Source organism: Crocodylus porosus, unplaced genomic scaffold (assembly GCF_001723895.1).
Source record: "Crocodylus porosus isolate Cpor-Errol unplaced genomic scaffold, CroPor_comp1, whole genome shotgun sequence".
Lineage (NCBI taxonomy): Eukaryota > Metazoa > Chordata > Crocodylia > Crocodylidae > Crocodylus > Crocodylus porosus.
Window position 1 is genome coordinate 332334 of NW_017728922.1, and position 12781 is coordinate 345114.

The 12781-nt window shown below is 67.2% G+C and overlaps 1 protein-coding gene across 1 annotated transcript in view; it reads left to right on the top strand.

Moving 5' to 3' along the window:
- Positions 1-6687: 6687 nt before the first annotated feature.
- The window catches only part of LOC109313077 (bactericidal permeability-increasing protein-like), a 6584-nt gene continuing 490 nt past the window's right edge, over positions 6688-12781 (top strand). Inside the window, 16 exon segments of the mRNA XM_019539470.1 lie at positions 6688-6829; positions 6831-6880; positions 6883-7027; positions 8008-8141; positions 8291-8405; positions 8971-9099; positions 9229-9384; positions 9483-9546; positions 10449-10509; positions 10745-10836; positions 11001-11177; positions 11436-11495; positions 11668-11835; positions 11966-12033; positions 12314-12356; positions 12666-12734. Of these exon segments, the coding sequence (XP_019395015.1) occupies positions 6753-6829; positions 6831-6880; positions 6883-7027; positions 8008-8141; positions 8291-8405; positions 8971-9099; positions 9229-9384; positions 9483-9546; positions 10449-10509; positions 10745-10836; positions 11001-11177; positions 11436-11495; positions 11668-11835; positions 11966-12033; positions 12314-12356; positions 12666-12734 (1608 nt within the window). The 5' untranslated portion in view covers positions 6688-6752.

Sequence of the window (12781 nt, forward strand, 5' to 3'; positions counted from 1 at the left end):
GCAAGCGGGCCGAGCCCGGGCGGAGACGGAGCCAGGACCGCCCCGCCGGGCAGCAGCCCCGGCGCTCCCGGGGCACCGGCGACGGGAGGCCTCTCTGGAGCGGGTCGCGCGCTCCCACGGACTCTTGTTTCTTCTGAAGGACACTGAAGCCGTGTGCTTCTCAGGCGCCTGAGAAGGGGTGTATTGTATATTACAATGATGCTGCCGAGGATATTGTTCTACAATAGCTGGAGTTTGGTTATTAAACAACTACCGTGTGGAGCCCGGCCGCCCCCGCGTCTTGTGACCCGACTCCCGCTCCGGCCCCAGGCGTGCGGGAGCCGGAGCGGCCTGTTCCAGCCCTGCGGCGGCCCGGCTGCAGCGCTGCGCGGGAGGCAGGGCCCGCTGGCCGCCGGGGTGCGAGTGACCCTGGCAGCCCCTGCCCTGGGGGCTGGGGGAGTACGTCCTGGGCCCCGCAGCGAGCCACAGGCTCGGCTGAGCTGTGCTGGCTTCCGGGTGCTGCTGGCACGTCCCTGCAGCTGTCCCCACGGGTGCCTGCTCCCAGCGCGGCCCCTGGCCTCAGCGGGGGTGTTGGTGCGAGGACACAGACGGACAGCCGAGGTTCTTGGGGTAAATGGGATCTCTCTTATTGGACCAACTACGTTGTAAAAAATTGTTCCTTGCAAGGCTTTTGGGCGTTTGTGCCCAGTCCCCTGCAAACAACAGTTTTCCAGCGATAACGAGATCACGGTTACCTACATCTGCCTGCACGTGTTCTCCGGTCCCTGGGGGCAGCTGGAACACGGCCTGGGGACAAGCCTGGCTGTGCCCATCCCCGTGTACCCCGCAGAGCTTCCCTCCCCAGGGCCAGCTGTGAAGCGGGCTCCCAGCAGCAGGCTCCTCTAAGTGGATGAGCAGCAACACTGCACCCCTGAATCTCGTGCAGGCCCCGGCGTGACCCCCTGCCCCATCCAGCTGTTAACCCCCCCAAGCATTGGTCTTCGACTGCAGGACTCTGAGAAGACCCTTCCCTCGGCCTCCCCCGCTGCCAGCCAGAAGCCTGGGATCTGCTGGTGGGGTGTAGCGCCAGCCGGGGGGCTTGGGGCTGGGGGAAGCGCCGTCTCCCCCTGCTCCGCGCCTTCCCTCCTGGCCCGGGCCCAGCCCATCTGGAGCCTGGCGCGGCCTGCCTGTTTGTTAATGCTTCAATCAGCTGTGTGCAGAGGAATGTGCGCTCTTTAACCTGAACTTCCCAGGTGTACGGAGGCGCCGCTCTGTCTGAGGCTGCAGGCCCTTCCCAGGCTGGGAGCCTGCCTTTGGCACGGAGCGCCGCTCCCCCCGCGCCCGCACACACGCTGCCTTGTAGCTGCTAACCGTTACGCCCCCACAGCTGCATCCCGGCCCTGGGAACGCGGCGCCGTTGCACAAGAGGCGCAGGCGTGACACACAAAAACTCCCTCTTCTCCACGCTGGCGAGCGAATGTGCTTAACCCCTTCCCAGCTAGGCCGGGGGCTCCGGGGCACGCGGCGGTGCCCGCATCGATGCGTCTGTTTTGCAGGGCTTTCGCTTCCTGGAGCCTCGGGAGCAGGGAGGGCCGGCCGGCTAGGTCAGCCGTGCTGGGATGGCAAAGGGTGGCAGCCCCTGCTTGGGGAGCACCCCGGGACCCGCGTGTCGACGTGCTGCTGGGGATGGCTGGATGCTTCTGTGCTTGCGGCCCTGGCCTGGGATCTGGCCTCCTCTTGGGTGACTCGCTTAACCCCTTTCCACAGAGGCCTGGAAGGCCTTTGGGGCAGGGACTGGCTCCCCCAGGGAGGCCCCGATCCTGTGCTACGGGGCGAGGCCCCAGCATCGGCCTCCCTCTGGACCGCGCTGTCCAACAACAGCGCGCTTCCCGACAGCGGGGCGGGGGGACGCAGCCCGGGGCCGGGGGCCGCAGGTCCCCAGCGCCGCCCCCGGGCTGGAGGAGGGCAAGGCATGCTGCTCGAAGCGCGGTGCCCCCAGGAAAGCCCCGGCCAGAAGCAGCATCTGGGCTTTGGGGAGGGCCTGGTCTTGCCCAACGGCTCCAGCTGGGCGGCGGGGCTGCCCTGTCACCCGATGAGTCAGCAGCTCGGCCTGTGCGCCGAAACCGAAGCGGGAGGGCTGGCGCGCGTGGGGCGCCGGGGCGCAGCTTCTGCGGGAAGCCCGGCGCGGCCTGCGTTTCCTGCGCCGGCCCTTGCAAAAGCCCCGCGTGGGGCAGGGGAGAGCGGCGCTTCTCCGGAGGAGGAAATTGCCTCAGGGGGTTGTGCAAAACCAGCCCAGCTGCGGGGAGGCCGCAAAGGGCAGGGACGTGCCCTGTGCTGACCTCGGCTGGCCCCGTGCATCCTGCCCCGCTGACTCACCTGCCCCCCAGCTGCCGCAGCGCTCGAGAGGCTGGGGGTGAGTCACGTGGGAACAAACTCCCACCTCCTCCCAGGTGCAGAGGGGGAAGGAGGGCGAGGCAGGGTCCATGACCCTTGGGCCACGGCACCACCAGGCTCCTGTCCCACGTGCTGGGTCACAGTGGCTTCAGGCCCCTGCTAGCCCCATGGGCGCACGGGTCCTGTGCCAGGGTCTCTGCTCCGGACGGGTCCCCAGGGCCGATGGAGGGGCCCGAGAAGCAGGTTACAGAGCTCCGCCAGGCCCGCGTGCTGTGCGGCTTCTTACCGTGTCCGCGGTGGAAGGAGCAGGCGTGCTCTAGCCTGGGAGGGCAGAGCCATCCCGCCCAGGCAGGGAGGTGCCAGGCGGTCCATGAGGAGGGCCACGGAGGGAGCATGTGCTGAACAGGGCTGTCCGCTGGCAGCGAGGCACCGTTGGAGGTAACGCTGGTGCTGGTGCTGGTGCTTGGCATGGGATTGGTTTCACCTGGCTCTGAAATGCAGCTGTCTCTGGGGTGGAGCCCAGCAGGCAGCAACGCTGAAACGGAGCATTGAGAACCAGGGGAAGGAGAACCAGGCAGCGCCAGGCCAAGGGCACTAAGGCCTCTGCCAGGAGGGCTGAGCCGAGAGTTGCAGAGGTGGGAGGCTCCCGAGGCATTGAGCCCTCCCCTGGCTGCAGCCTGGGCCTGCAGGGACAGCCCCAGGGGCCTGCGTGCTGCGGTGGGCTCCGGGCTGGGTCTCAAGCTGCCTGGGGCTGGCAGGTGGGACAGGGAAGGGGCTCTCCAGGCTACGCAGCTTTTGATGGAGCACCTTTGGTTTAAATGCAAGCAGCAGGATGACCCCAGCGGACGCTGCAGCTGCGGCCCAGCTTTCCCAGGGCCCCGGCCTGGCGGGGCTGAGGGGCGCAGGGGGCAGGAGGGAAGCAGAAGTCACCAGGGCTGGGGCAGGAGCAATGGGCACAGCTGCCTGGAGCCCCAGGCCTGTACGCTGGTGCCCTCTGCCGATCTCCGAGCTTATTACAGCGCTCGGAGGCGGCTGGGCGTGCTTCGTGCCCTGGCCCGGCCTTATCCCTCCCTGCCTCCGCGGACCGGGATGCACTGACTGCCTGGGAAAACCTGTCCTGCCGCAGTGCCCGCAGGTGGGAGGAGAGGTGCCACGGCCCAGCCTGGCTGCTTGCTTTGCCTCCCTGCGCCAGGTCAAGACGAGGAGCTGCCCGGTCCCCGAGGATGGCCTGGGTGCTGGGCCTGGCCCTGCTGGACCCCGCTGGCTTTGCAGGGAGCCCTGGAGTCCGGTCTGTACCTCGGCCTCAGCGCCCGAGCTGGGAGGGGTCCCCTTCATCCTCAGCAGGGCAGGGAAGGAAGGGGCAAGGAAGGGTTCCCGTGCCCTCTGCCATGTGCCTGCCCCATGCCTTGTTGCAACCCCCTGCCCCTGCCCCCCACCCCAGGGCAGCGGTTCGAAGTCAGCGCTGCAGAAGGAGCCGATCCCAGACCCGAACAGCTCCTACAGCATCCCGCTCATTGGGACTGTGCCCTGCTCCGTGTCCAGGTAAGAGCCGCCGACCCCCCTCGCCGCTTCTGTTGCGGGGGCTGTATCGAGGAATTAATGGCCAGGCACGCTGTATTGAGCTTTTTATCGATGGCGGAGGGAGTGGGAGAGCGGGGTTAGAACAAAGGAAGTTAGAAATAGGCCTTGAGTAAAACAGAATAAATCGAGTCTCATCAAACTTGGGTTTGGGGACCCTTTTCATATGTGTCTAAAATTACTTAGTCTATTGGCTAAGTTTCCAAATCTACTCGTGGTGAATTGGGCTGCAGGGGAGCTTTGCTCTTACCCCCACTCTTGCCCGTCTGCTGGCACGTCTCGCACGATCTGTCACGTTCTGGGTTAATGCAAGTTTGCCAGCAGCTGCTGCCAAGTGCAGCCTATGCTCAGGTGAGTGGCGCAGGGTAAATCATGAGCCACGGTGCGCAGTCACCACCTGAATTTAAATGGTGCCACAGGCTGGTGAGAGGTCTCCCAGGACTCGGCGTGGTTCTTGGGCACCCGCAGCTGATAAAGGAGTCCCTTACCTTGGACCTCCTGTTCCCTCTTATCCCTGGTGAACTCTCTTTCTTGCTCCTGGGCCACCCGTCGGACCTCCTCCAGGCTAGGGTCAACTAAAACCTCCTGCGCGATCTCCTCCTGCCCGGCTAGGCAATTGGCAGGGAGTCTGGTGCCTCCTTAAGGGGTGTGCCTTCCTCCGTGGGGAGGGGCTCTACCTCTTGGCCAAGTGCCTCGGCTCCCTCTGCCACTGACTGACTGGGCTTCTCCCTGGGGCTGTCACTTAGCTTGACCTCAGGGTCATCGGTTCCCGCAGCGGCCGGCTGGCTGCTGCAGTCGGGGGGATTCTCTTCCCTTGCCCCCTTTACCTCCGTAGCCAACTGGGTTACCTGGCTCTGGGAGGTTTCCCACCTCCCGCCTTCGCCTTCTTGCTCTGCTGGCGAGTAACCGCCTTGACGCGGACGGGTGGTGAGATGTTCCCCCACGCTGCTCTCATACGCTCTCGCTTGGCGATATCCCTTCTCACCAGCCTGGGGGCAGGAGCATCTTCCATCACTCCTCTGTCCACTCCCATGCCGGGTGGGGAGACCGGCTGCATGTACCTCAAATGGCTGGCGCCCCTCCCCTTCAGTGCTCAGGGTCTTTCCAGGTATTGCATCTGAGGGCGAAACAAGGTTGGCATCAATCGGCGACACGCCGGCCCGTGGTCCCACCTCCTCAGTGATGGTTTTCTCACGTACTGTTGCCTCCTCTCGTGGGAGGCCGTCGCCTCCTCCGGGCTTGTAATCCTGAGGACACAGGAACGCCCCTCGGGGTGGCTCGGGGCTCCCCCTTGTTGTGCACAGCCGTTGCTCGGTGCACAGGCCTACCGGGGTCGCTCTGCTTTGGGCAATCGGTCTTGAAGGGACCGGACTCCCCGCAGTTGAAGCGACCCTTCCTCTCCGATCGGGGTGGATCGACCGAATCCGGGGCCATCCCACACTCTGCAGGGGGAGGCCGACCCTCCCATTTCAGGGCTGGCCTAGGGTTACCATATGTCTGGGTTTTGGCCCCCTGTGCTGCAGAGCAGGATGGATGAAGGGGTTTCCTCCAGCATCTCGCACCCGCTGACGGGGGATGCCAGAGAGGGTGTTGAATAGGGGAGGGGTCGCACTCGAGACCCAGTCCCTCGAATAGCATCCATCTAGTTGCTGTGTTGCATGTTGAGACCTCCCCGGGCAGGCGGGACGGGGAAGGGGCTCTCCAGGCTCTGCAGCTTTCAGCAGCTTAAATGCAAGCAGCAGGATGACCCCGGTGGAAGCTCTCCCAGAGCCTGGCCCTGCAGGGCAGGGGGTTGCAGGGGCAGGAGGGGAGTGGAAGTCCCCAGGGCTCGGGTAGGAGCAATGGGCACAGCCCGCCGGGAGCCCCAGGATTATACGCTGGTGCCCTCTGCCGATCTCTGAGATTATTACAGTGGGAGCACTTCATGCCCTGGCTCGGCCTTATCTCCCTGCCGCCGCAGATTTGGGGTGCGTTTGATTTCCTGGGAAAGGCCTGTCTTGCTGCCGTGCCTGCGGGTGGGAGGAAGGGCAGGGCAAGGCAGCGGGGCTCCGCACCTGGCTCTGCCATGGCCCCACCTGGGCAAGCCACTGCCCCGCTCCGTGCCTCAGTTTCCCCTGCTGTTCGATGCGCCCAGTCCGGTTTGCCCCTTGGGGTGAGGAGGTCTGAGTGCGGCTGGTGCAAGGAGCTGGGGGGGTGGGGGTCTGTCCTGGGTTGCAGGGTTGCTCCTGGGCCAGGACGGAGCGGGAGGGATGCTGGGAGTAAGACAGCAGGTGCTGTGACCCCAGGCCCTGTCCCCAGGGGAGGCCTGGGCTGAGACGGGCTGGGTCTTGGAGGAACTGCTTTTCTCCCAGGGCCTGATGGCCTTCTCTTTCTCTCTAGCAGGTGGATGAAACCGTCGCTGCTGCGTGGAGTCCTGTGGGTCCTTGGCCCTCTCCAGCCCTGGGGAATCGAAATGGGGCATGTCCTTGCCCCAGGGAGATGTGGCCGAGGGCAGCCCCCTCTCCTACTGCCTGCCTGGGACGTTCCCAAACAACCAGCTGGCGCGAACCGGAGCTCAGAGCAAACAGAAGCAAGTGCTGTGAAGCCTGTGTAGGACAGAGGAAAAGGCATGTGCATGCCTGAGCACACGCGTGTGCAGGCGTAGGCAAATGTGAGTGGGTGAACTTTGACGCCGGGGGGGTCCAGCCTCCTGCCTCTGCCTGAGGACATCCCTTCGGCTGCAATCCCAAATCCCCTCTGCCTGGGCATGCCTGGGGGGAGCTGCCCTCGTGGCGAGGGCTCCTGGGGTGGCCGCCCCCAGCATGCGTGACTCGATGCCAGGGCATTTCCTGGGACACCCGGATGCGTGCCCGCCGCACCCTGCTCCAGCTTCCCGGGACTGGGGCACACGCTCAGCCTGTCCTTTGCGTGCGGGCGGGGGTGACTAAGCCCAGGGAATATCTGGTCCGACCAGATTGTCGGGAGCTGAGAAGCCGGGCAGCCAGTGCCAGCTGCCAGAGACAGGACAGTGGCTCTTCCGCTGGGACGCAGCCGGCAGAGCCGACCCCACGAGGAGCCTGAGCCAGGAGGCCAGCAGGTATGGGCATCCTCGCCCCCACGGCCAGGCCACAGGTCATGGCCATGCCACTGCCTTGCTGCGCGGTCACTGGGAGCCAGCGGGTTGTTGTGGCCTGTCCGTGTGGCTGCCGGGAGAGATGGGCACTGCTGGGCAGAGCATCGGGGCGAGGGTGATCCGGGCACGGGGCCCGCCGGTATCGGTGACCGTGGCTGTCACTGAGGACGCGTCACCTGGGGCTCATTAGCCAGGGCTCATCAAGGCCGGAGAGGTGGAGAAGGTCTCCCAGGCGTCCAGAGGATGGCAGGCAGCGTTCCCAGCTGGCTCGGACCTGGGCGGGGGGCAGTGCTGGATGCAGGGGGAGGCCGGCGTGCGGGTGGCACTGCGCCACCTGGTCCCATGCGTTGCAGTGGCCCAGCAGCATGTGGATTTCCTGGCTCAGGCGTGTCCCCCCCACGAGAGGGAGACCAGCCTTCGGCCCCCCGCTTTACCCGTGCTCTCATTTCCGAGAGCAGGGCTGGGCTCGTGGCGCCGCTCGTGTGACCCTGAACTGGGACGGGGCCAAGCCACGTGCGGCTCTGGGGCAGGTCGGGGAGCTGCGGTGGCCAGTCCCGGATGTTGGGCATGTGCCGCTGCAGCGGGCTGGGGTCGCAGTGAGCAGGGCAGGTCCCGGGCCCCGGCACTCGCCAGAAGAAAGCCCTGCGGAGCAGCCCGTGGGGAAGCCGGGGCACGGGCGGGCGCAGGGCTTCCCTGCTGAGTCACCGCGTTGGGCAAGGGCGGGTTTCCAGGGCCACGCGTCAAAGAGCGGGGTCTCACAGGACAACTCCTCCACCGTCACCAGTGCTTCCTGGCTGGCATCTCCCATGAGACATCCCTGCTGCCCCAGGGACACCGGTGCCCGCGGCAGACAGAGCCCCGTCCTGGCACGGCTCTGTGGAGCAGGGCCCACGGACCTGTCCTGCTGCGAGGCGCTGACCGCCTGCTCCGTCTCCCTGTGCCAGGTCAGGGCGAGGAGCTGCCCGGTCACCGAGGATGGCCTGGGTGCTGGTCCTGGCCCTGCTGGGCGCTTGCTCTGCGTCGCAGGGGACCCCTGCCGGCCTCAAGGCACGTGTGACGCAGGAAGCCCTGGAGTACGGTCTGTATCTCGGCCTCAGCACCCCTCCTCCAGCCCCCACCGCCCAGGCCAGATCCACATCACCGGGGGGAGCTGGGAGGGAGGGGCAAGGGTCCCCATGTGCCTGCCCCATCCATGCCTTGTTGCAACCCCTTGCCCCTTCCCCCCAGGGCAGCAGTTTGGGGTGGAGCTGCTGAAGTCAGTGCTGCAGAAGGAGCCGATCCCGGACCTGAATGGCTCCTACAGCATCCCGCTCATCGGGACCGTGGCCTACTCCGTGTCCCGGTAAGAGCTGCTGACCCGCCTCGCTGCGGCTGCTGGGGGCTGGAGCTATGGCGGAGAGGGGGGCTCTGGGGTCCCGGCTGCCCCTGCGCTTTGCTCGTGGTCCCTGCACAGACCCGCTGGCCTCAGCTTTGTGCTGTGGGTCTCCTTAGTGCCCCCCTCCCTGGCGCTTGCCATCCTCTGGTGCCCGGTTGTCTGACCGGGATCCTCTCACCTGCCCCTCCAACACTTTCCTGGCGGCAAGGCTTTCCCAGAAAGGCTCCCTTCTCTCCCTGTGCGGCTCTCCAGGGGTAAGCGGAGGGGTGGGAATGTCCCGAGTAGCTCAGCACCCAGCCGGATGAGCCCCTGGGCGATTTCAGGCCACGCGGAGGGCAGGGAAGCACCTTTCCGGTGTGCACGTGAACGGAGCACATGCCGACACGCATGCATTTCTCACACGGGTACTTGGAGTCTGCAGAGAGCAGCCCCGAGCTGTGCCTCTGCCCCGCGTCGGTGCATCCCTGGCTGTGGGGCTTCCCGACACCCCCGGCCTTCCCGGGGCCTGACCTGCCGGCCTGCTGCTGCGCAGGGTCCGGGTCCAGGAGCTGCAGGTGAACGAGTCGGCCGTGGGCTTCTCGGAGGGGACAGGCGTGCGGCTCGTGGTCCAGCGTGCCCGCGTCCGGCTCGGCGGCGACTGGGCGGCGCACGCGTGGTCCATGTGAGTGCTGCTGGGGTGAGGGGGGTCCCGTCTGCACCCGGGTCTGGCGTGAAGGATCCCCACGCCCCAGGGAGGGATGGAGCCCGCTCAGCCGTGCCCCTAACCCCCCGACTCCAATCCTGCCCCCAGACACGACGGCGGCTCCTTCGACGTCTCCGTGCACGACCTCTCGCTCTCCACCGTGCTGGGCGTGAGCCGGGGGCCCGGCGGGCGCCTCTCCGTGTGGAGCGACAGCTGCGAGTCCCACGTCCACGGCTTGGACGTGACCTTCCGGAAGGGCGCCAGGTAGGCCCCGACCTGCCCTGGCCTGGCCCCCCGCCCCCCCGGGGGTGCCTGGGGAAAGCCGCCCCGCACTCGCGGCTCCATGCTCTGTCTCCCCGCAGCTGGCTCTACAACCTGTTCACCGGCGCGCTCCGGGGACCGCTGCAGACGGAGCTGAACAAGCACGTGAGTGCGGGCACGGATAACTGTGCCAGGCCTGGGGGAGGACAAGCACCGGGTCTCCCCCGGATGACTCGGCCACCAGTTGGCAGCACGCAGCCGGGTAACCCGGAGCGCAGACCCGCACGGCTGCCCCGGAGCAGCTCTACCTGGGGTGGACTCGGTAGTGGAAGCGCCGGAGAGAGGAGCAGACAGACGGGGGTGGGTGCCCTGCCACCCGCCTGGTTTCCTGAGGCCTGGCCTCGCCCCCGAGCACAGGGACTTGCCCCAGGCCAAGGCCATGCATTGTGTCCACACCCTGGGTCAGTGACTCCCCACCAAGGAGCTAAAGCACTCCGGGGTGCCACAAGGTCCTTTTAAGGGTGCCGTGGGGCACTGCACCATGTTAGCACCGCCAGGCGAGTTGCAAGATGAGCCCGGAGGTTTCAAGCCAGACCCCGGAGCACCACAAGCGCTGGCCTGTCTGGGTCTGTCGGTGCTCTGCTCTTCTTCTGTAGTCAAAAAGTGAGGGAGAGCAAAGAGCCGGGGAGGGCCTGGAGTCTAACGGGGTCGGGCACTCTGTCACACGCAGCGCTAGGCTGTTATCTGCCGGGAAACCACCTCTGCAGGGCAGTGCTGCCGGCGTGCTCCTGCACCAGTGCAGATCATTTTCTGCTCCTGCGTGGGATGAAATGCGCCCACACTTGCCCCCCACGGCCCCCGTGTCGTGCTGGATGCCCCCGTGCCATGGCTGCAGGAGCGAGCGGCTCCCAGCAGTGGCCACTCGCAGCCAAATCTCTGTCTCGGGAGTTGTTCTGAGCCCAGGGAAGGAGTCGCCTGACCCAGGAGGTGCCCGCAGGGCAGACCCTTCCCTCCTGCCCCCAGATCTGCTCGGTCTGACCTGCGGCCTTCTTGCTTTCTTCCCCCAGCTCTGCCCAGAGCTCAGGAAGGGGGTGGAAAGGCTGGAGCGTGTCCTGGAGACCATGCGAGGTGGGTTACGCAGCAACAGAGAGCCAGTGCAGCGGGGTGGGGGGAAGCTGGAGCTCGGGGGCCGGGAGCCAGGACCGGTGTGACTCCGGATCAGCTGCTCCCTGCAGACACACCGGCCCACCCCAGGGCCGCCCCGCTCTGCTCTGCCTGACTCCAGCCTCCCGGGGCAGGGTTGGGCCTGGAAGTCATAGCGGGGGGAGCTCTGCTAACCCCGTACCTGGACCCCTTGCCACAGCCTCGGCTCAGATTGACCCCGTTGCTGAGCTCGACTACTCGCTGGTGCAGCGGCCCACCATCACCGCACAGCATGGGGACGTGGACCTCAAGGTAAGGTCGCGCCAGTGGCAGGAAGTGGGGGCAGCTGTAGGGGCAGTTCCCCCCCCGGGGGCTGAGAGCCCGTAGTGCTGCCATCCCTCCAGGCTCGTGCCGGGGCAGCAGGAAGCCGGGCTGCAGCAAGACCCAGCTCACGCGCTTCCCTGCCCCCCCGGCAGGGTGAGTTCTCCCGGGTGGGGGCCCCCCAGGAGAGCCCCTTCTCGCCTGGGCCCATCCTGCTGCCCGGCTCGGACGGCCGCATGCTGCTCCTCGCCGCCTCCCAGGCCCTGGCCAACTCGGCGGCATCCGTGTACTTCACCGCCGGGACCCTGCAGCGACGCATCACTGACAGCATGGTACAGCGCCCTGCCCCGGGACAAGCCCCGGGACCCCAACCCCGGGCAGCTCGGATCTGGTGGGGCAGGGGCCTTTTCCTCCCGGCTGGGGCAGCCGTGACCCCTGCGTGTCCTGATGAGGGAGGTGGCTTTGGGGCACCGAGGGATGCTCGTGGCCTGTGCCCAGCTGGGCTGTGCTGGAGCAGGGGGGCCCTGCCACCCCCGCAGGCTCCCTGCCACGATCCCCCAGCGACCCTGCACCCCCCACGTGCCTTGCAGATCCACAAGCGGTCCCCGTTGCGGCTGAACACCATGAGCATGGGGGTGTTTGCCCCAAAGGTGAGTCCGCCTGCAGCTCCCCCGGCCTGTGCCCCGCCCCTGGCGGCCTGGGGTTAGTGCCCCCCGACACGGGGGCAGGGATGGCTGCGGCTGTGAGCCGCGCACCGGGGGGTCCGGCTCCCGGCCCAGTGCCAGGGGTGCCGCAGCCCGAGCCCTGCCTCTCCCCACGCAGCTGCTGGCCCACGTCCCAGCCCTGCCCATGGAGCTGCGCCTCGCTGCCCGCAAGCAGCCGCTGCTGAGCTGCCGGCCTGGCGCCCTGGACCTGGCGCTGTTCGGCACTGCCGAAGCCTTCGTCGTCCTGCCAAATGCCACCCTGGCGCCCGCTTTCCTGCTGGATGTCGTAAGCACCCGGGGCAGCCGCTGAGCCCCGCTAGCTTTGCAGGGTGGCAGGGGCAGCTCTGTGCACAAAGGCACGGGGGGGCAGGGCAGCTGGAGCGGGGGGACCTGCCAACCCCTCGCTCTGCTGACAGGATGCCAACCTGACGGGGAAGCTGCTCATGGACTCGGCCAGGGTCGGGGGCTCCGTGGTGCTGAAGAAGTGAGTGCCCCTGCCCCTGTCCAGCATGGCCCATCCGGGGGGGGTCCCCATTGCAGCCCCAAGCCCAGGAGACACCGGAGCCCAGCCTCTCGCAGGGCAGTGCGGCCTCTTGCCCTCGGGGCTCCCTGGGCTCCTCTTCCCCATCCCCAGCTGCTAATCCCCGGGGCGTGGTGCGATGCCTGAGGACGGGCAGTGCTGGGTCTCCATGGGCCTTTCCTCCCCCACGCCACGCTGCTGCCACGTGATCCTGGCCATGAACTTGGCTCCGTGTCTCCTACAGCTTCAGGATGTCCCAGGTGGAGTCGCACGTGGGCCCGGTCGAGGTGAGCGAGAGCGGGCGGGCTCAGGTCTAGGGGGGCAGGGGGGACCCAGCCGAGCCACCCGGAGACGTTAGCCCTGCTCGGGGAGAGTCGGGGAGCCCCGCGGAGACACGGGGCACAGCATGAATCCTCTGCTCGCACGTGCACAACGCCCGTGACATGGCACGCGCGGTGTGAAGGACACGGCTGCGTGTGCACAGCTGGCGTGCCCTCCGGCCCAGGCCGGCTGTGTGGGAGCAGGGGCTGGCACAGAGCGCCAGGCCCGGCTGGGGCCGCCCTCCCCGCTCTCACCAGTGCCCCCGTGTCGTGCAGGTGAAGGACCTGGAGGCCGTGATGAACCTGGCGCTGCGGGCGGTCGGGATGCCGCTGGTCAACAGTGAGTGCTGGCCTCCCCCTGCCCCCGCCCCTGCCCCAAGGGGCAGTGGCTC